The sequence below is a fragment of the Mercenaria mercenaria genome, chromosome 6, assembly GCF_021730395.1.
Source record: "Mercenaria mercenaria strain notata chromosome 6, MADL_Memer_1, whole genome shotgun sequence".
NCBI lineage: Eukaryota > Metazoa > Mollusca > Bivalvia > Venerida > Veneridae > Mercenaria > Mercenaria mercenaria.
This window is the reverse complement of record NC_069366.1, coordinates 81,959,331-81,982,507: the sequence shown is the minus strand read 5'-3', so window position 1 is coordinate 81,982,507 and position 23,177 is coordinate 81,959,331. Positions and strand designations below refer to the sequence as shown.

At 36.9% G+C, this 23,177-nt stretch overlaps 1 protein-coding gene across 1 annotated transcript in view; it reads left to right on the top strand.

Moving 5' to 3' along the window:
• LOC123548403 (uncharacterized) overlaps positions 1-23,177 on the top strand; it is a 48,966-nt gene that overhangs the window by 15,550 nt on the left and 10,239 nt on the right. Inside the window, exons 3-13 of the mRNA XM_053546469.1 lie at positions 245-375; positions 1,739-1,874; positions 6,940-7,008; positions 10,319-10,437; positions 11,069-11,153; positions 11,693-11,860; positions 14,380-14,466; positions 15,285-15,379; positions 18,527-18,628; positions 20,108-20,279; positions 22,194-22,258. Coding sequence (XP_053402444.1) covers positions 245-375; positions 1,739-1,874; positions 6,940-7,008; positions 10,319-10,437; positions 11,069-11,153; positions 11,693-11,860; positions 14,380-14,466; positions 15,285-15,379; positions 18,527-18,628; positions 20,108-20,279; positions 22,194-22,258 — 1,229 coding nt within the window. The remainder of the gene's footprint in view (positions 1-244; positions 376-1,738; positions 1,875-6,939; positions 7,009-10,318; positions 10,438-11,068; positions 11,154-11,692; positions 11,861-14,379; positions 14,467-15,284; positions 15,380-18,526; positions 18,629-20,107; positions 20,280-22,193; positions 22,259-23,177) is intronic.

Here is a 23,177-nt window from a genome sequence, read left to right as displayed (position 1 = left end):
CAAGTTGTCTGGTTGGTTCAAACAAAAATAGATTTGCGAAAATAAAAATAGCAATATTGGAAATCAAAAATATACAGAAGACGAATGTGAATGGGTCGTTTTCAGATCTTCGTTTAGAAGATCAAGTACTTTAGTCAGATTGGGAAAGTAGCTTTCCTTTCGTACCACTACCGTATTTTAGATCTCACAAAATAATATTAGGAACTAACGTAATGATCAGAATGCCATGTTGAATATTTTACAGACCGATATGGACGAGTTCCTGAGACGCCTTGCAACAATAAACCAGGACAGCTTGTCGAAGACTGACCGTATCAGCTATGCTGTACTGATGGACACAATTCAAACTTGGGTCGATGGATATAAATGGAAAAAGTAAGAGAAATATTTTCATGTATCTAATGTTTCCAATGCAATATACTAGTGCATTTGTTTGAATATATATTTAGGATTTTCAAGCCTGCCAGTTAATAGTCCCTAACATTTCCTTGTTGCAAAAGAGCTTCATTTCAGTCATGTACTAGAGTGGACATACTGGTTTGTTCATGTCTGTCCGTCATCCATTACTGTCCGTCTCCGTTCGGGAGATCATTTGGTTTTCTATCAGTTACTGGTGAGTCAACATCTGTCAAACTTTGTCAGATGATTAAACGAGCTCAACAGATGATCCATATTGTTTTATGGGTCAGTAAATTAAAGGGCAAGGTCAAGGTCACGGTAACCAATATCTTATCAGTAATTGGAAATGATCGGCAAACTTCATAAAACGCACTTGGTCAGTGATGAGGATCCGAGAGCTTAATGTGTCAGTGATCTTGCAACTGAAAATGGTTTCCGGTAAACAATTTGAGAACGATTTTGTAGCTTGATAGGCTGTAGTCTGTGAATCATTACCCATGTTTAGACATTATGTCAAAGGTCATGGTCACAGTGTCCTTATTCTCGAATCGTTTTCTAATTAATAATTGGAGGTCAATTTGCTATAAACCTTAAAATATGTACCATGCTATGTGGTCAACAGATGAAAACAATCGTTTTTGAGAATAATACATCAGTGGTCACGGTTAAAGTCCTACCATTCTCATCCATCTGATGTTCGACATGGTACCCGAAATGAACCAGGGAACCATGACAAACATCTGATTTGCGAGAATGAGGTCACAGGGACCAGAGTTCGCAACGGTTACCAGTTAATTATAATAATTGGAGAACACCTTGGCCTGCACCCTTCAAAAATCGTTTGAAAATTGCCTTTGGTCAGTATACATACCACCTATTGTTTTGGAGCTTAGAGGGTTCGGTGACATTGAGAGGCAAACAGAATTACATACCGAGTTACCCCCAACTGCCCTTCATGTGTGACATTTATGTTGTATTTGTGTGTGTGATGTTATAAAACATTTTTAAAATAGTTTGATAAAAATAGTCAAAAAAACATGTTCTTAATTACCATAGTGAGGGACTGTTATTGGTAAAAGAAACAACAACATCTCAATGAGCATGATTCGGATATCACTTTCACATGGCTTCAAAAATTTCGCAGCCAGACAGGAGCCAAAACAGGGCCGAAGAAAAACTAACATGTCAGTTATTTTTTTTACAAATTTGTTTTCTTTAGTTATATTGTTTCATTACAAAAAGGCATGCATTTTTGATTATGTTCATTTTACATGAAACGTTTTTTATATCTAATTTGATATGTAATGTGTGCATTGTATTATTTGTTAATTTATTTCAGTTACGGGCCAATGAACCCAGTCAGCGTACTAGAAGGATTGCAAACTTCGTACGGAAACGCAGCTGGTCAGGTGAAGTTTGGCACTGAAGAAAGCTTCAGGAAGTTCGCTGCAAGGATCCGGAAGTTCGGGGTTCAGGTATACAAAAGGTTATATAGCAGTAATTCGGTCAAAAATGTGCTTCCTTGGTGTCGAAAGAAGTCCCTAATAAATAGATCCTATTTTTTTCAGTTTTCGCGCATTTGCGCATAAACCGGGGGCCCAGTGTGCATTATGTTACTCATGGAATGAATTTTACATAAAATAAGACACTTTTCATGCTTTTATTAGCATGTTTTCGAGTTGTTTACTTGAAAACGAAAGTAGGGTTTTTATTCTGCGGACCGCTTTCTGAAATGCGGCAATATGAGGGTACCTGACTTCAGTTGACTTACATTTCACTGCATACTATTCAACGCCCCTTTTTCTTTCCGTTTTCTTGAAGCAAATGTATGGATATCTTGTGGAAAATAGGTCTACGACGGAGTGAAAATCTAGAAACTGTATCAAAATTGTTCTGAAGTAGCTGAATTTTATATGAAATAAAGAACAATTTCTTTTATTGGTATATAGCCTAAAGTACGTAGCATGTGTGGCAACGTTAAATGTCGTAACGCCGCTAAATGTCGCAACCACCGTTAAATGTCGCAAGGTTGACGTTAAATATCGCAACCACCGCTAAATGTCGCAAAATCATCTGCCGCTAAATGTCGCACCTTTAACGTTAAATGTCGCAAAAATTTGCCCACCGTAATATGTCGCAACACCAACGCTAAATGTCGCAATTCCTATTTGAAGCTATGACAATCGATTCCTTGTGTATATTTACTTTTTTGAGGAAAGAAAAATTAGCAGGTTTATGTAATACAAATAATTATCTTAATGATAAGTGCTGTTACGTATAGCAACAAGAGGGCTTTGTTGGCCCTAGATCGCTCACCTGAGTTCCACACCTTGCTTGAACAGTCACTCAAGAAAAATATTTGTGAAATTATTTTGTAATAGGACCAGTATATTAGGACAGAAATATTCTGATGTTTCTTCTAACTAAATACGATTTGGTAATAGTGTTGTATGTTTGTGGGGGTTGGATATGGGTGAGGAACGGGGTAAATAACGACACAGAAATCTAAGACACAAACACACAGCACCAAGAGAATTAATAGGAAATATAAATATTTACATGTTTCAAGGGGGGTGCAAGGGGGGGGGGGGTGAGAGGGGTTATGTGTGGGTAGGCGGAAAAGTAGGATAAAGAGGGGAATGAGACTACACCAAACAATTTTAAGAGACTAAAAGTAAAAAAATATCAAAATTCCCGCTTTACCTGAAAGAATGTACAGAGGGCCACATAGGATCTTTCTCCGCCATTGAAGCTTGATAGTCACCTTATGGTTTTAAAGGTAAACCTCCAAACAAAGAAATAGAACCCATGGCTGATTAATAGAAAATCTTCTTTTTCTACAGCTGGTATAAAACACAGTCTTCGTTTCGCGTAGTTAAATATCCTGAGGAAGATTTTTTAAGATTTTCCTATGTAAAATCGAGTAGCCCTGGGGCGGAGTCAATTTTGACCCCGGGGGCATGATTTGAACAAACTTGGCAGAGGTTCACTAGGCAATGCTTCACACCAAATATCTAAGCTCTAGGGCTTCTGGTTTTTGAGAAGAAGATTTTTAAATTTTTTCCTTTCGGTTGCCATGGCAACCCGAGTTCTGCATGGAATTCAATTCTTTGAACAATTTTTGTAGAGCTTCACCCAAGGAACATTCCTGTGAAGTTTGGATGAAATTGGCTTAGCGGTTTATGAGGAGATGTCGTTTAAAGTAAAAGTTTACGGACGACGGACAACGGACGACGGACGGTGACTGATCAGAATAGCTCACCCTGAGCCTTTGGCTCTGGTGAGCTAAAAATGCACCAGAAGCAACCAGTTAATACCTGTTTTTAGCTCGACTATTCGAAGAATAAGTAGAGCTATCCTACTCACCACGGCGTCGGCGTCGGCGTCGGCGTCGGTGTCGGCGTCGGCGTCGGCGTCACACCTTGGGTTAAGTTTTTCGTACCAGTCCACATTTTGACAAAGTCTTTTGAGATAAAGCTTTGAAACTTTCAACACTTGTTTACCATCATCATGGCCAGTTATAGGCAAGAGCACATAACTCCATCAAGGATTTTGGCTGAATTATGGCCCCTTTTGACTTAGAAATCATGGTTAAGTTTTTCGTACCAGTTCATATTTTGACAAAGTCTTTTGAGATAAAGCTTTGAAACTTTCAGCACTTGTTTACCATCACCATGTCCAGTTATAGGCAAGAGCACATAACTCCATCAAGGATTTTGGCTGAATTATGGCCCTTTTTGACTTAGAAATCTGGGTTAATATTTCGTACCAGTCCACATCTTGACAAAGTCTTTTGAGAGAAAGCTTTGAAACTTTCAACACTTGTTTACCTTCACCATGTCCAGTTATAGGCAAGAGCACATAACTCCATCAAGGATTTTGACTGAATTATGGCCCCTTTTGACTTAGAAATCATGGTTAAGTTTTTCGTACCAGTTCATATTTTGACAATATCTCTTGAGATAAAGCTTTGAAACTTTCAACACTTGTTTACCATCACCATGTCCAGTTAAAGGCAAGAGTACATAACTCCATCAAGGATTTTGGCTGAATTATGGCCCTTTTTGACTTAGAAATCTGGGTTAATATTTCGTACCAGTTCATATTTTGACAAAGCCTTTTGAGATAAAGCTTTGAAACTTTCAACACCTGTTTACCATCACCATGTCCAGTTATAGGCAAGAGTACATAACTCCATCAAGGATTTTGGCTGAATTATGGCCCTTTTTGACTGAGAAATCTTGGTTAAGTTTTTTGTACCAGTTCATATTTTTTGTAAAGTGTTTGACATATGGCTTTGAAACTTTTATCACTTGTTTAGTATAATAGTCTCTATCTGTAGGAAAGAGAACATAACTCTGTCATCTATTTTGGCTGAATTATGGCCCATTTTGGACTTTGAAATTGGTTCTGTTTCCATACAAGTCCATGTTTTGTCAAAACTATTTGACATATGGCTTTAAAACTTTGAACACTTGTTTATCATTATGATTTCCATCTGTAGGCAAGAGTACATAACTATTTTGACTGAATTATGGCCCTTTTTGGACTTTGAAATTGGCTCATATATTGCCATTTAGTGCAAGACTTATCAAAATCAAAGTAATACAGGAACATTGTTTGTCTAATGTATTTATTTCTTTTGTCTGAATATCCGTTGAAATATTTTGACACCATTCTTCAATCAATTCTTCGAATAGTCGAGCGCGCTGTCATCAGACAGCTCTTGTTCAAACTTTCCCGGGGAGAGACCCTGAGCCCTCGAAAATGACAGGGATGACCCCTCCCATACACCGAAATTTTGAGCAAAAAATGCAATAAAAGTCTTCATTCCATACTTGTATTTCCAAATTGTCCATGGGAAAAGACCCTAACCACCTAAAATAAGGGGAGTGCCCCTCTAGTAGTGTACGCACCTTAAAATAGACAAAAATGCACCACAGGCCAACATTTCATACCTGTATATAAAAAAAATCTTTCCCACAAATACGGACAGAGGAACCCCGTACCTACCGCACGTCGCCGGTGACGCTTTAGTTTTAAACTGGTGACCCCCACCTCCCATCCTCGATCAACAATTTCTGGCCCCCGGCCTGTTGTGTAACGAAATTCAGTCGAAGACATGCGATACAAAGCGCGACAATACGGAGCCCTAGCCAAATGTCTCATGAGCTAAACAGGACTCCGTAGAATTATATAGTTCAGACCTGAAATAAATCTAGTACTGTGGCGAGTACCACGTTAGCGCTCAAACCTTTACATATGAAATATAACGTATGTATGGTGCGGTACCACTGAAAAGCAAACGTGCAGATTAGAGTGAAAGGTCAATTCAGCCCTTCCCAAATCAAGCATGCATGTTTAACTTACCTTATTTTGCTGTGCGACATTTAGCGTTGGTGTTGCGACATATTATAACGGTGGGCAAATTTTTGCAACATTTAACGTTAAAGGTGCGACATTTAGCGGCACACGATTTTGCGACATTTAGCGGTGGTTGCGATATTTAACGTCAACCTTGCGACATTTAATGGTGGTTGCGACATTTAGCGGCGTTGCGACATTTAACGTTGCCACAAGCATGTATCAGGGTGATGAGGTGGGGGTTGAAAATGTGCAAAACTGTGAGAAATATTTGCCGCATCCCTTAGCATTGTCATAAATATTGTAAGAAAACTTACCCATATTGTGACATTCTGTGATAAATATTACACGCAAATACATTACGCAAATACTTGCCCTATCTGATGATAAAGCCGAATATTTCATACAGCGTCCTTCTAAGTTGCGCACTCGAGATAAGATACCGAGATAAGACACGTGGCTCCATTCCTTCTTTTTTATTTATTTGTTTTTAATTAAACACTACAGTAAAGCTTTATATACTTGGCTATTTACAACAAAGGAGCATGTAGGTAATTCATTCTTGGAATAGGTCAGTATTTTGTTTATAGCTTGTGGGTGGATTTGAAAACCTCGCTTGCTACGCTCGCTGGAATCTCAAATCCTCTCACAGATCTATAAACACGCTGCAGACCTAATCCTTGACTCGCACGAGCAACAAGCACGAGCAACACCGAAGTTTCATACAGAGAACAGTACTCGCACGGACATTGCCGATAGTAATTTATACCGATCCATTACCTTAAACAGCATTATCATACATGCGAAATATCATTCAGTTAAAATTGATTAATAATGTTGACATCGCAATCTGTTTAGAATATATTTTTATATTTTATGTGTTTCTGTTAGACTTACACAGTCTGTTGAGATTAAACATTTCCCATTCTATTTAGATCTAAAAAAAATATGTCAACAATATGCAAAATCTTCTTTTCCTTTTTCTGTGACCCCCTCCCCCTTTACTGCGGCTTATCAAAGGTAAGAGATATTGTATTTTTTTTTCAGAAAGTGTTTTTAGAGAGAATTGATTTTATGGCCAAGTACTTTACATTTAATGACTCTAACGACTGATGCCAGTCTATGTTTCTGCGGGCATGTGCACTTAAGCAGTTATATAATGTTTTATACTTTCAGATAGACCAGATCATGGAAAGGATGAATGTTGCTGTCCGTGGCCAGACAACTCACAGCAAAGAGTCCGTAGTAAGTCATTAGTTAACGTCTTTTAGCAAAATCTAGCAAAATGGTATTAATAATGATACTGATGGTGGTAATAATGCTGGTTTCTCACAAATTTATGATAATGATGATGACGATTATAATGATAGTTTAGTTTTCAGCTCGACTATTCGAAGAATAGTCTAGCTATTCTACTCACCCTGGCGTCGGCGTCGGCGTCACACCTTGGTTAAGTTTTTGCATGCAAGTACATACAGCTATCATTTAAAGGCATATAGCTTTGAAACTTATTTATTCTTTTTCTAGGTCAATTACCAACCTCACTAGGTCAAGTTCCATAACTCTAACATGTATTTTGAGCAAATTATGCCCCCTTTTGGACTTAGAAAATTCTGGTTAAAGTTTTACATGCAAGTTACGATCTCCAAAACTAATGCAGATATTGAATTGAAACTTCACATGTGTCTTCGGGGTTATAAAACTAGTTGATAGCACCAAGTCCCATAACTCTGACCTTCATTTTGGCCAAATTATGCCCCCTTTTGGACTTAGAAAATTCTGGTTAAAGTTTTGCGTGCAAGTACATACAGCTATTACTAAAAGGCATGTAGATTTGAAACTTATTTTTTCTTTTTCTAGATCAATTACCTCACTGGGTCAAGTCCAATAACTCTGACATGCATTTTGGCCAAATTATGCCCCCTTTTGAACTCAGAAAATCCTGGTTAAAGTTTTACATGCAAGTAACTATCTCCAAAACTACTACAGATATTAAATTGAAACTTCACATGTGTCTTCCGGGTTATAAAACTAGTTGATAGCACCAAGTCCCATAACTCTGACATGTATTTTGGGCAAATTATGCCCCCTTTTGGACTTAGAAAATCCTGGTTAAAGTTTTGCGTGCAAGTACATACAGCTATTACCAAAAGGCAAAGCTTTGAAACTTATTTATTCTTTTTCTAGGTCAATTACCAACCTCACTGGGTCAAGTTCCATAACTCTTAACATGTATTTTGAGCAAATTATGCCCCCTTTTGGACTTAGAAAATTCTGGTTAAAGTTTTATATGCAAGTTACTATCCCCAAAACTAATGCAGATATTGAATTGAAACTTAACATGTTTCTTCGGGGTTATAAAACTAGTTGATAGCATCAAGTCCCATAACTCTGATATGTATTTTGGTCAGATTATGTCCCCTTTCGAACTTAAAACTCTTTTGATATTTAACATTTTGGGTAATAATTTCCTGCTTCTGTGACAATATTTCGAATAGTCGAGCTTGGCTGTCTTACGGACAGCTCTTGTTTAACACTATGATAATGATAGCAGTTATGATGATGATGATCATCATCATCATGACGATGATGATGATATTTTCTTACAATATAATACTGCTGATGATGATAACAATAACAGTATATATAAATTATGATGATTATGGTTATGATGATGATGATGATGATGATGGATACAACATGATATTAATGATTAAGATGATGATAGTAAAAACCATAAGCCGATGGTGTTGTTGGCGATTAGTATAATAATGTTAGTCCAATGTAAGGCTTTTAAATCATGTGTATATCTTTTTTAACTCGACGTGCAAGATTTTAATCAAAAACCACGCAGCATAACTAAACTGAATACATTTTAAAATATTTGAATATGTAAACAGTTGCTGGTATGCCTGATTCATTCAGTAATTCGCTTGATCAATTGAAAATCTCATAACCGTTTTCAAAAAGAAAGGTCAACAAAAATGGAATGAAGTAGCTTTTCATCAATAAGTCTAGAATAATTTGTAAATAAGCTATAGGGAATGAAAAAGTGTGTCAGGTGTATGATTAAGTTATTATACCCTGCTGAATTTCTAAAATGGACTGGTCCATTATTCAGTTTGAGCAATACCATTTATTAATCGAAGAGGGGGTCACTGATTACTTACTAACTGAATAGCGACCAGTGCGACCGTGATCAGCCTGCACGGACATGCATGCTGATCTTGGTCTGCACTCGGATCGCAAAGGAAGAATCACTTGCCGCCAGCAGGCTTAAGGTTTTATACTTCCACGTTCTGCTTTCTTATTTCAATAATTCCGATGTCGAAGACCCGTGAGGCATATAATCAACTGTCCGACATGCATAGCGTTTACTAGTAATGAAATGCATCATAATTAAAACAGCAATTACTGTATATAAAATATATGAGCCGTGCCATGAGAAAACCAACATAGTGGGTATGCGACCAGCATGGATCCAGACCAGCCTGCGCATCCGCGCAGTCTGGTCAGGATCCATGCTGTTCGCTAATAGTTTCTCCAATTCCAATAGGCTTTAAAAGCGAACAGCATGGAGCCTGACCAGACTGCGCGGATGCGCAGGCTGGTCTGGATCCATGCTGGTCGCATACCCACTATGTTGGTTTTCCCATGGCACGGCTCATATATACATATTAAATAGATAGCGTATTTTACATTTTTATTTGTATGCGTGACATTTATGTATCTTAATTAATGTATTTATAAATTATATAGCTTTCTGAAAGAGAGTTTTTAATATATACGCTATACGCAAACTAAAATATATGAAAATTAACGTTTAAAAGTTTGTAATCATGACAGTAAAAGAGATTAAAAAAAACTCGTATCTTTACGCGTACTAAACGGCTTTCTCGTTAGAAGTGAATGTACTCGTTAACTTGAGACTCTAGAAGTAGGTTTTCAAGTAGACCTACATTTTGAACTTTCGCGGAAAATTGTAATGTTCTGCATTTTGACACTTCAAACCCTTATTGAAATAAATAATAAGATCCTACACGCACGCGTATCCACACAAATGTGAAATCGCAAACTGCTTTTGTTAGAGAAATATAACAGTGCTTTAGTCGATATTACCGACAGAGAACTACCCTGTATAATAATGTAACATTTGGCAGTAATAAAGTTTAAATATGAGCCGCGCCATGAGAAAACTATCATAGTGCGTTTGCGACCAGCATGGATCCAGACCAGCCTGCACATCCGCGCAGTCTGGTCAGGATCCATGCTGCCAAGATCGCTTTCAAAGCCTATTGCAATCAGAGAAACTGTTAGCGAACAGCATGGATCCTGACCAGACTGCGCGGATGCGCAGGCTGGTCCGGATCCATGCTGGTCGCAAACGCATTATGTTGGTTTTCTCATGGCGCGGCTCATGTATCTAATTATGTCTCTGGTTATGGGTAAGATACTTGAGTGAATACCACTCGCTAATTATCATCAGTGGAAACTTTTCTGCATGTACCGTTTTAGTTATATGAATTATGTATAACATTTTTTCTTTCAAAACCAGGAGAAGGTTCCTGGAAAATTGAACAGAATTTACAACCAATTCAAAGACAACGTTACAGCTTTCCCAATGTATGAGCCGTTTATGGAGATGTTGGATGCAAACGTTACCGATGAGAGCAAGTAGGTTTCCAAACTGTCCATATTTCGTTTCTTCGCTTTTATTTTATGAACGCATTGACCTCTTGCCTTTTATCAAGATATTACTAGTAAGCGGTAAAAGTACGTAAAGTTTCAAGTTTATCCGTTAATTGTCACAAGTACCTTCTGTAAGAGGATACTGATAGTTTAAAATCATAGTTACATGTAGCCATAAAAGTACGTTGTGCTTTTTAATTGTTGCAAAAACCTCCTATGTCAAGATAATGTAGAACTTCCTTCACAATCGACCTAAAATAAACAATGTATAAACTAATGATAGTTAGCAATATAAGTTCGTTCTGCTGTTTATCCGTTAATTGTTACAGAAACCTCCATGTCCGAGTGATTTAAGGTCGAACCCTTCTAACAACTTGCCACTAACCTTTGCAAGATCAAGTCGTAGTAACTTAGCTCATGTGATAGACCTAAATATTTAGGCAAAGATATGGTTTAAAAAGATTTTAGCACACTGCGGAAAATGCTGAATACTAGTACAAAAAATATTATAGACAAAAACTGACATGAACGTTATCGAGTGTCTTGTGACAAATTCATGACTTTGACACGATCTAATGATTTTGCTTTAAATATCAACCTTTTTTTCATTGTCAAGGAAAAGCGAAATCAGGAGTTTAGCAAAAAGCAATGTGGAGTACCTTCTCAGCAAAATGAAAGCTCTCGCCGACTTCATCACAAATGTAAGTGCTTTCCTTAGAAAATAATCGGAAAACGTCACACGAAAAATTAAAACAACTGTTTACAAAGTTACATTCATAAACCCTAAGGAAATGTTTAGGAATTGCTTTTTTAAATGTCTTTTTGAGTGAGGGAGGCAGGGTTGTTAGAAACTAGATTAATATGCAAAAGTTACTTAAAGGACAGTATACCTTCAAAAAAAAATAAATTAGTAGACAATAAAACAAACCTTTCTGCATTTAAGTTTCTATTTAGTAAAATATGTTAACTTTGAATTTGATTCACTATGTGAATTCTTCGCAAGAAGCCCTGGTTTCAAATATACAATACACAGATTCGATTATAAGTCTTAAAATGCAGGTTTGTCACTGAAAGAAGAAAATGTAGGCAGTAACAGCCGGTTGGCTAACCTCTTAACTACGCTTCTATAACCTCGAATACCACTTTAACTGTGTTTGAGAACATGAAACTCTTTGTAAAACAATTATCTCAGTCATATCATGGTGTTAATCTAATGGTTATAAATTACATTCATTTTCAGACATACATACCAAATACCAGAACATCATTTGGAGTTGGAGGTTTACCACAGGGAGCTGAATACTACAAAGCGTGTTTAAAATGGCAACTGTCTGTGAATCTAACAGCTGACGAGATACATGAAGCGGGAATTAGAGAGGTCAACAGAGTGTATAAAGAGCTACAGAAGGTAATTTTGTCTTCAATAATAACTAAGTAAGATTATAGACTGTTAAAAATAGTCATGAATATTGGAATTAGAAAAAAAAATCTTAAAATTCTTTGCAAGTTAACATATAACTGAATCCTGTGTTTATGATTAGTTTAAATGTTCTGTTACGCGTCAGGTTTAACTGAGCGACCTGTCTGTGAGATTGGCTACACATAAATCCATTTGTAAGATACATTCTGTGGCATATGGCCAGTTTTCGTTCGTGCGTGTTTTAATTATGTCTTTTGTTTCATTATATTTTTTCCTCTTTAGAGTGTTTTACATCGATATATTTCATATCTTATTAGCCCACCATCATCAGATGGTGGGCTATTCAAATCACTCTGCGTCCGTGGTCCGTCGTCCTTCCGTCCGTCCGTCCTTCCGTCCGTTAACAATTTCTCGTTATCGCATCTCCTCAGAAACTACCAGGGGGATTTGGACCAAACTTTGTCAGAATGATGTATTGGTACCCTAGTTGTGTCCCCCTGAAATTCAGACTGGTTCAACAATTTTTTAGTGAGTTATGGCCCTTTGTTTCTTTCTATAATTTACATAGATTTATATATGGAAAAACTTTGAAAGTCTTCTTGTCCAAAACCACAGAGCCTAGGGCTTTGATATTTGGTATGCAGCATCATCTAGTGGTCCTCTACCAAGATGATTCAAATTATTTCCCTGGGGTCTAATATGGCCCCGCCCCAGGGGTCACATGGTTTATATAGACTTATATAGGGAAAAACTTTGAAAAACCTCTTGTTCAAAACCAAAGGGCCTAGGGCTTTGATATTTTGTATGTGACATCATCTAGTGGTCTTCTACTAAGATTGTTCAAATTATCCCCCTAGGGTCAAATATGGCCCCGCCCAGGGGTCACATGGTTTACATAGACTTACATAGGGAAAAGCTTTGAAAATCTTCTTGTCCAAACCACAAAGCCTAGGGCTTTGGCATTTGCAATGTAGCATCATCTAGTAGTTCTCTACCAAATTTGTTCAAATTATCCCCCTAGGGTCAAATATGGCCCCGCCCTGGGGGTCACATGGTTCATATAGACTTATATAGGGAAAAGCTTTTTTTAAAATCTTCTTGTCAATAACCTACAACATTCAAATTTGGACCACATGTATGGTTTTGAGTGGCAAGATGAACCTTGACATGAGTTGACCTTGATTTTGACCTAGTGACCTACTTTCACATTTCTGTAGCTACAGCCTTCAAATTTGGACCACGTGCATAGTTTTGTGCACTGAAAAAAACTTTGACCTTGACATTGACCTACTTTCACATTTTTGAAGGTACAGGCTTCAAATTTGGAACACATGCATAGTTTCGTGTTCCGAAATGAAATTTGACCTTGATTTTGACCTAGTGACCTACTTTCACATTTCTCAAGCTACAGCCTTCAAATTTGGACCACATGCTTTGTTTTGTATACCGAAACAAACTTTGACCTTTACATTGACCTAGTGACCTACTTTCACATTTTTGAAGCTACAGCCTTCAAATTTGGACCGCATGCATAGTTTTATGTACCGAAACAAACTTTGACCTTTACATTGACCTAGTGACCTACTTTCACATTTCTGTAGCTACAGGCTTTAAATTTAGACCACATGCATAGGGTTGTGTGCCGAAACAAACTTTGACCTTGACATTGACCTAGTAACCTACTTCCACATTTTGAAGGTACATGCTTTAAATTTGGACCACTTGCATAGATTTGTGTTCTGAAGTGTAATTTGACCTTGATTTTGACCTAGTGACCTACTTTCACATTTCTCAAGCTACAGCCTTCAAATTTGATTTGAACCACTTGTATAGTTTTGTGTACCGAAATAAACTTTGACCTTAAGATTGACCTAGTGACCTACTTTCAAATTTCTCAAACTACAGCCTTCAAACTTGATGCACATACATAGTTTTGTGTACAAAGAATTTTGTTCTTGAAATTGATCAAGTGACCTACTTTCACATTTCTCAAGCTACAGCTTTCGAATTTGGACCACATGCACAGTGTTGTGTATGGATATGAAATTTGACCTTGAGCTAGTCAACAAGTCTTGAAATTTGGAACACTCAAAAATGGCACATTGGTGGGCGCCAAGATCACTCTGTGATCTCTTGTTCATCTTATCGTGATGTACCACTTTCCAATTGCACTAGATATTAAAGTACCAGTTATGTCACGACATCCGCCAGCCGGTAAAACCAGACGAATTCTTTCTGAATGTATCTAAGTTGTCATAATAGGAACTAGTTTGCACTGATTTTCTGAACTATATCCTTCTTATGTAATATTGCCTTTTATTTTTTTATTGTTCAGTGATATAACGTAATTTGCACAAGTATTATAGTTAGCTGCTGAATTTTCTGGTCTTTATGTACTGGACACGTTTCTTTTTCAGCCTATATATGCATCTCACACAAATTCAAGAAAAATAGCCGATTTTATAGTTCATATAAATTATTATGAAATTGATTTTATTTCATTCCAGATTGTCAAAAGAGCGAATTTCCAAGGGACGGTCGAGCAGTATAATAACGTTCTGAGGAACAATGACAGCCTTTTTATAAGTGATGGAGTAAGTTGACAATCATAATTTTCATCTGCAAATATCGTTTATTTTGGACATATTCTGCGATCGACTCGGTTACAGTCAAAGTTAACCGAAGCAAGTCAGTGTGGAAAACAAAATAGAAAATTTGCCCGAGATTGTTGAGGAGTTTGCCAGACAATGTTAAATATAGAATTCATTGTAAAGACGAGTTTAGATATAACTATCAGCGAGTATTGAAAGTAGCCTTAAATTCATTAAAGTTGTTACCATAGATACATGTTCTTTATGTACAGTTCAATAAAATGTGTAAGATCCACTCGAGGCACAAAACGCAACCAAGCAAAATAACAATAGCAAACTCGGTTTGACTAAGTCTTTTCATGATAGGTGATGAAATTTGCACCCCTTGCGCCTCATAGCACCTGCTTACGCGGAATTCTATTACAGTAAAATGGAATAATAACCCAAAGGATCAGAAAATTATAATAACAATAAATCCAAGTACGGAGAGACTTTTTACAGCCGTGACACAGCGCTTAAAGACTGGAGTTAACTTATTTGTTCTTAAACATTTAAACATTCGAAAATAGAAATAAACATTTATGCTTTCTGTTGACTTCTGAACGTTTCCTTAAAATGTAAGAACATATTGAGGCAAAATAGGCTTAATTTTATGACAAAATTCTTAATTGCTAAAATTTATTTAAGCTTGAAAAACATGTCATTTTTCCACATTTTTTTGTTCTTTAGCATTTAAAATTAAAAAAAAAAAGAAATGTATTTTTATTGTAAAATTGGTCAGTGTTGCCACCTTGTAGGTAACTTTAACAATAATATTTCAGGATGTTGCCATGCAAAGATTTCAAGAACTTTATGAGGACAGAATTGTACCCAAATTAGACAGAATGTTTAAGGATATACCAGATGTACCACTGGTGTAAGTATACAAAGTAGAACATGTAACCATAAATGTAAGAAACAAAAGAAGAATGTTTAAGAACGTACCGCTTAGACAGAATGTTTAATAACGTAACCAGGTGTACCTCTGATGTAGACAGAATGTTTAACATTAAGAACGTACCAAGTGTATCACTTATGTAGGCAGAATACTTAAGAACGTACCAAGTGTACAATTGATGTAGACAGAATGCTTAAGAACGTACCAAGTGTACAACTTAGACAGAATGCTTAAGAACGTACGAAGTGTACAACTGATGTAGACAGAATGCTTAAGAACGTACCAAGTGTACAACTTAGACAGAATGCTTAAGAACGTACCAAGTGTACAACTGATGTAGACAGAATGCTTAAGAACGTACCAAGTGTACAACTTAGACAGAATGCTTAAGAACGTACGAAGTGTACAACTTAGACAGAATGCTTAAGAACGTACGAAGTGTACAACTGATGTAGACAGAATGCTTAAGAACGTACCAAGTGTACAACGAAGACAGAATGCTTATGAACGTACGAAGTGTACAACTGATGTAGACAGAATGCTTAAGAACGTACCAAGTGTACAACTGATGTAGACAGAATGCTTAAGAATGTACCAAGTGTACCACGGATGTAGACAGAATGCTTAAGAACGTACCATGTGTACAACTTAGACAGACTGCTTAAGAACGTACCAAGTGTACAACTGATGTAGACAGAATGCTTAAGAACATACCAAGTGTACAACTGATGTAGACAGAATGCTTAAGAACGTACCAAGTGTACAACTGATGTAGACAGAATGCTTAAGAACGTACCAAGTGTACAACTTAGACAGAATGTTTAAGAACGTACCAAGTGTACAACTGATGTAGACAGAATGCTTAAGAACGTACGAAGTGTACAACTGATGTAGACAGAATGCTTAAGAGCGTACCAAGTGTACAACTGATGTAGACAGAATGCTTAAAAACGTACCAAGTGTACAACTTGGACAGAATGTTTAAGAACGTACCTAGTGTACCACTGATGTAGACAGAATGTCTAAGAACGTACCGAGTACACAACTGATGTAGACAGAATGTTTAAGAACGTACCAAGTGTACCACGGATGTAGACAGAATGTTTAAGAACGTACGAAGTGTACCACGGATGTAGACAGAATGTTTAAGAACGTACCAAGTGTACCACGGATGTAGACAGAATGTCTAAGAACGTACCAAGTGTACCACGGATGTAGACATAATGTTTAAGAACGTACCAAGTGTACCAAGGATGTAGACAGAATGTTTAAGAACGTACCAAGTGTACCAAGGATGTAGATAGAATGTTTAAGAACGTACGAAGTGTACCACGGATGTAGACAGAATGTTTAAGAACGTACGAAGTGTACCACGGATGTAGACAGAATGTCTAAGAACGTACCAAGTGTACCACGGATGTCGACATAATGTTTAAGAACGTACCAAGTGTACCAAGGATGTAGATAGAATGTTTAAGAACGTACCAAGTGTACCAAGGATGTAGATAGAATGTTTAAGAACATAACAAGTGTACCACGGATGTAGACAGAATGTCTTAAGAACGTACGAAGTGTACCACGGATGTAGACAGAATGTCTAAGAACGTACCAAATGTACCACGGATGTAGACAGAATGTTTAAGAGCGTACCAAGTGTACCACGGATGTAGACAGAATGTTTAAGAACGTACGAAGTGTACCACGGATGTAGACAGAATTTTAAGAACGTACCTAGTGTACCACGGATGTAGACAGAATGTTTAAGAACGTACCAAGTGTACCACGGATGTAGACAGAATTTTAAGAACGTACCTAGTGTACCACGGATGTAGACAGAATTTTAAGAACGTACCTAGTGTACCACGGATGTAGACAGAATGTCTAAGAACGTACAAAGTGTACCACGGATGTAGGCAGAATGTTTAAGAACGTACCTAGTGTACCACTGATGTAGACAGAATGTCTAAGAACGTACGAAGTGTACCACGGATGTAGACAGAATGTCTAAGAACGTACGAAGTGTACCACGGATGTTGACAGAATGTTTAAGAACGGATGTTGACAGAATCTTTAAGAACGTACGAAGTGTACCACGGATGTAGACAGAATCTTTAAGAACGTACGAAGTGTACCACGGATGTAGACAGAATGTTTAAGAACGTACCAAGTGTACCACGGATGTAGACAGAATGTTTAAGAACGTACCAAGTGTACCACGGATGTTGACAGAATGTTTAAGAACGTACGAAGTGTACCACGGATGTAGACAGAATCTTTAAGAACGTACGAAGTGTACCACGGATGTAGATAGAATGTCTAAGAACGTACCGAGTGCACAAATTATGTAGACAGAATGTTTAAGAACGTACCAAGTGTACAATCTATACAGAATGTTTAAGAAAGTACCAAGTGTACAACTTAGAGTAGACAGAATGTTTAACCTAGTGTACCACTGATGTAAGTAAACAAATTAGACAAAATGTTTGAGGACAAATCAAAACAGCACTGTTGTAAGCAGACGCATAAGAACTTTGGTAGGTGTAAGTAGACAAATTAGATAGATTATTTAAGGTCGTGTACTGCTGGTGTGGCGTTATGTTTAAGGATATCTCAAATGTAGACAAGTAGACAATGTAGACAATTTTAGAACATAGTGTACCACCAGTGTAAGTAGACAGATTGAACAGAATATTTAAGAACAAACTAAATGAGCCGCGCCATGGGAAAACCAACATAGTGGCTTTGCGACCAGCATGGATCCAGACCATGATCAGGATCCATGCTGTTCCCTTTCAAAGCCTATTGTTATTAGAGAAACTGTTGGCGAACAGCATGGATCCTGATCAGACTGCGCGGATCGCAAAGCCACTATGTTGGTTTTCTCATGGCACGGCTTAAATATACCTGTGGTGTAAGTAGACAAATAAGACTGTTGAATTTGAAGCATTTAATTATTTAGACATTTGCAAGTAAACTTAAATATTTCCTAGTAAAATATCTCTAAAGAAAACACACAGAAAATCTGTTCTGCTCACTTTGAACATTCTAAGTTTGTAGTTACAGGTTAAACGACACGTAAGGATAGCAATACCTCACTAATTTCTAGTTTCGAATTTCGAATTTCAGGATTAAGAAGATGCCTTATAATGGTGCCAATGGAATTTACAAAAATGGAGCTCCAGATGGGTCCAGACCTGGTGTTTTCTACGCAAACGTGCATGAAAAAGTGTAAGAAATAGCGTGCTATTATTAATCATATCCTGTACTGTGCGTTGTAATCATGTGGTTTTGCTGTAGATTTTTATGCTCCCGAAGGGAGGCATATTAGTTTTCAACTGTCCGTCCGTTAGTTCGTTCGTCACAACGTTAACTTTTTGCAGGAAGGCACTTTACTCGCGAAACACTGCACCCAGGACCTTCAAACTTCACGTGCTGATAGTACTTATTGAGTACACGACCCATACTGACTTTGGGGTCACCAGGTCAAAAGTCAAGGTCCCCAGGTCAAAGGTCAAGGCGCTGCGGGTGCATTTGTCACCATTAGTGACAGCTCTTGTTTTTCTTTAATCTCGATGAATTATGGACAAGATTTTCAGCTGCGTTATTACAAGTTCCCATCTTGTTTATACTGCTAGAGATAATGTTTTTTTATCATTTATGAGAGTTTTGAATTCCGAGCGTGTTGCTCTGATAGGGAAAATTATTGAAACAATAAAAGCACCGCGAATTATATTCAGTCTACATTTATGGGTTAATCTACTGTAACTGTGGTTGACGATTGTGTATGGATGTTCACGACTGGGAAGCTATTTTTGGAATGGTTTTGGTATTTAAGGGGGTGTCTGATAAAATCTTTAAATTTCTTCGCATCGACGTATTTAAATGGTATGACTCATATATGATAATCCTTTCGCTTTCAGTTAAAAGTAATTAAATATTTCATTGACAAGATGATTATTAATATTTGAGGCTGCATGACTTAAATGGTCTGTTTTGAAACCTATTTCAGTGACTATGACGATTAACACGTTCCTTTTCCAAATGTAAATATGACTGATATGGAAATTTCCATTAAACTTTATGCATTATTCAGTCATGTAATACCCTTCAAGGATTTATCAGTTTGGAATCATATGAAAAAAGGCTGTAGAGAAGGGTATACGATTGAAAATCATAAATAAATATTAGGCCTATTCAAATTGATAATTCACCTGTATGATATGAAAATACAACTCGTTTTCGGCTGTATCAAATCAAAATTTAACTGCATGACACTGTTGAAAGTTTTTTTTTCTATTAGTGTTACAGGCAACATGCGTGTTTTTATAAAAGAACGCCTCGTTTACCTAACTGAATCTGTGTTCAGTTTATATTAACATTTATTTGCCAAGTCGTGTACTTCTCAACTTTCGAAAACTTTGACCGGTTGAAAAGGATGAGTTTTATGGGTTTATAGTTTGGCAACTTCATAAAGCTTTAAAATAAAACATTCAGAACAAATAGTTACTTTCAAAATGTTTAATTTACGTTAACTTTGTTTTAAACTGTCTTATCACATTAATTTTAAATAGTTTCAAGTTTTTAGTTTAATTTTCTAATGGACTTTATAATCAAAAATATCAAAGGTCATGTTACTGATTTTGATATCATGGTGTTTTGTAGATTTCATGAAGCAAATTATTGATTTTTTATTCCCATTAATTTCAGACCAACATTCGACATGGCTGCTTTAATGCTTCACGAGACAGACCCCGGGCATCACTTGCAGGACTCCTATGCGCTAACTGCTCAGGGTATACCGATGTTTAGGAAAGCGACGGACTTCTCAAAATATTTTGCAGTGCCGCTACATTTTCCATTCTACACCGCTTATTCGGAGGTATTAAGATCTTTATTTATTTATCATTATGTGAACATTTAAAGGCTCATAATGTTTTTTTTTTTTATTATTATTATTATTATTTTATATTGCAGTACTACCTTTACCTGATGCATTACTGAGATCTAGAAGAAATAAAACATGCAAACTGAAAAAATAAACACATGTTTGTGTGTTTGTTTGACTTTGTCCTTCAGCAGTAATAAGTGTCCAAGGATTCTGTTCCAGTATTGACCAGATATCCACAAATAACTGACTATTTCTCATAAAGTCAACAAGTTAAGCCAAAACCTCCACATTTGTACCAGTACCGACATCTCCGCAAATAACTGTATCGAAGATAAACCTAACACTATATGGGAAATAATTAATGGATGCATTCAATTACAGCAGATACAGAGTTATCCTCCCGTGCATGTAGCATAAGATAATGAATATTGTGCAGAGACAAGTTTCTATCCGCTGGTCATTTGACGTTTAAAATCAAGACAGCAGCAAAATAAAGCTTTAAGTTTTATAATCAATAATTCAATTCCTTGAATATTGAATTTGTGAAAGTCCTTTGATATTGAAAACATTGAAATCCACATACTGAAGTGAGAAATAACTTCTTTATTTAAAATTGAAGAGAAAATGCCAAACTGAGAGAAATGGGAGACTACTGAATATAACTTTTTCCTTGCACAAGTAAAAAACTTGTGGGAATAGAACTGATATATATATATAAAAAAGAACATGTTTGCTAACTACCTGGTAGGAGAAAAAAAAAGGTCATAGGAACAAAAAAAATACTCCCATGGAAAGTCTAATGCCTCTTCTGGTGAACATCACTTTATTAGGATAAAATGGTGTTACTCCATTTGTCTATTTGTTCGTTCTGACGTCAGTGTGTCCTTTCTCCGGTCAGCAATACATGTATATTCCTTTGACCGTCTCGATCGTTTAATTTTGTTGCTATGTAAAAACATCTAGTTGTTATGACATCAGGTATATATTCACAAAGTCGATCCTGCGATAACTGAAAAAAGTCATGAGAGTCTTCGGTGAAATTTGGTACTTGGACAGAAGGAGATTTAGGGAATTTGCACATTATTTTATTTTGCCCGTTCCGCATTAGATTTTACTAATCTAATAGAGTTATTATAATCAGTAGCTTGATCTGGGATGCTGTATTCAGCGCAAGTGAATTTTGCCAGGTTGGATCTCACGAGGCGTGCAAGCTCCGAGTGTGATCCGACCTGGAAAAATCCACGAAACCAAATACAAAGTCCTAGATCCAGGTACTGTTATAATGAACCTTTTATTATATACCTCCACTCTTTTGTTCGGACGAAATCTTCAGTGTTTGTAGCAATGTTAAAATAAAACTGAGTGTAGTTTTTGTGTGCGTTATTATAGAACTGTTTCAGGTCATGCATATAAAATGAAAGTAGTTCGGCAACATTCCAGTCTACTTGTAAAAATACGAGCCGTATTTTTGACGTATGCAATAAACAGTGTTATTTATACAGACGGCAGGGACTGAATATTATGATTTTATTTTGCCTATTTAATTCATGCTTGTTCGTCCGTCTATCTGTCAGTATGTCAGTCACAAAAGGTGGTAGCTTATAGTAGATATTAGACAGAAAATTATTCCTGCAATTATTTTGAAAGTATAGTGGCTTTTAAAACCTAATAGATGCATAAATGGATAAATGGGACTAGATGCGATGGTGGTCATTTTGCTACTTTGCTACATGTAAAATATTGGTGACTTCTCGCAAACAAAATTATACATGTTTGTTACAATTGTCCAAGGATATGTATCCCTTCTGGAACGGCAATTTAATTGCTGGGCAATAGTCTTGATGCAAAAAGATTCTCAAAAAATCTCCTAAAGTAATGTAATGTTTTGATATATTTTTGTTATAGGGATGGGGACTGTACTCTGAAGACTTGGGAGAAGAACTTGACATTTTTGAAAATGACTTGGAAAGGTATTTAATACTTAATACAACCTATAACTAATGTGACAAATGATAATTAGATTTACGCACATCTAAAAATTGTACATGTGTTTTACCGAAAAGAAGTTTTGTTAGACTTTAGGGAATTTATGTAATTATTTACAATATGGATGTAGCCCCCTGTAGCCATACTGGAGATGTGATCGTTTTATCAGTATTTCCTTTATGTTAGAAAAATACTTTATTATACGCCCGGAGGGAGCGTATTATGTTTTGACGCCGGTGTCCGTCTGTCCGTCCGTTAGCACTTGTCTGTCCGTTCGTCCGTTAGCAATTTCGTGTCCGCTCTATAACTCCTATTAGCACCACATCGAGACGACGTGCAGAGCGCATGTTTCGGATGGCTTGCTTCTAGTTCAAGGTCATACTTAGGGGTCAAAGGTCATACCTTCGGGCGTATATTGCTCCGCATTGCGGTGCTCTTGTTATCTCTAGTGTTATACATATTCTTGAATGTTACCCACAGTAAGTGTTGTATAGATACTGGTGTGTTTGCTGAACAGAACTACTGCCTGATGTCCAAAGAACAGAGCGTCAATAGATAAAGCCATTGACCGGCAAACTATTCAAGAAGTGTTTTATTACATGTGGCAACAAGATTGAATTTTGTTCTGATGTTTAACTTTAGCTCAGCAAAATTCAACGTTGAACCGTAGACTAGTCAGTAGCACAACCTGTTGAATAATGATTTATTTAAGGAGTCATGTAACCTACAGCTACTTAATGGCGTTCAAGTCATTAGTCAAGACCATTTCCATTGGTCCAAATATCAGAAATTAAGTTCACATTTTTATGCATATAGATTTGCTCTTGTCCGTCCGTTCTTCCGTCCTTCCGTCCGTCTGTCCGTCCGTCCGTCCGTCCGTCCTTCCGAAAATGTTGTGTCGCG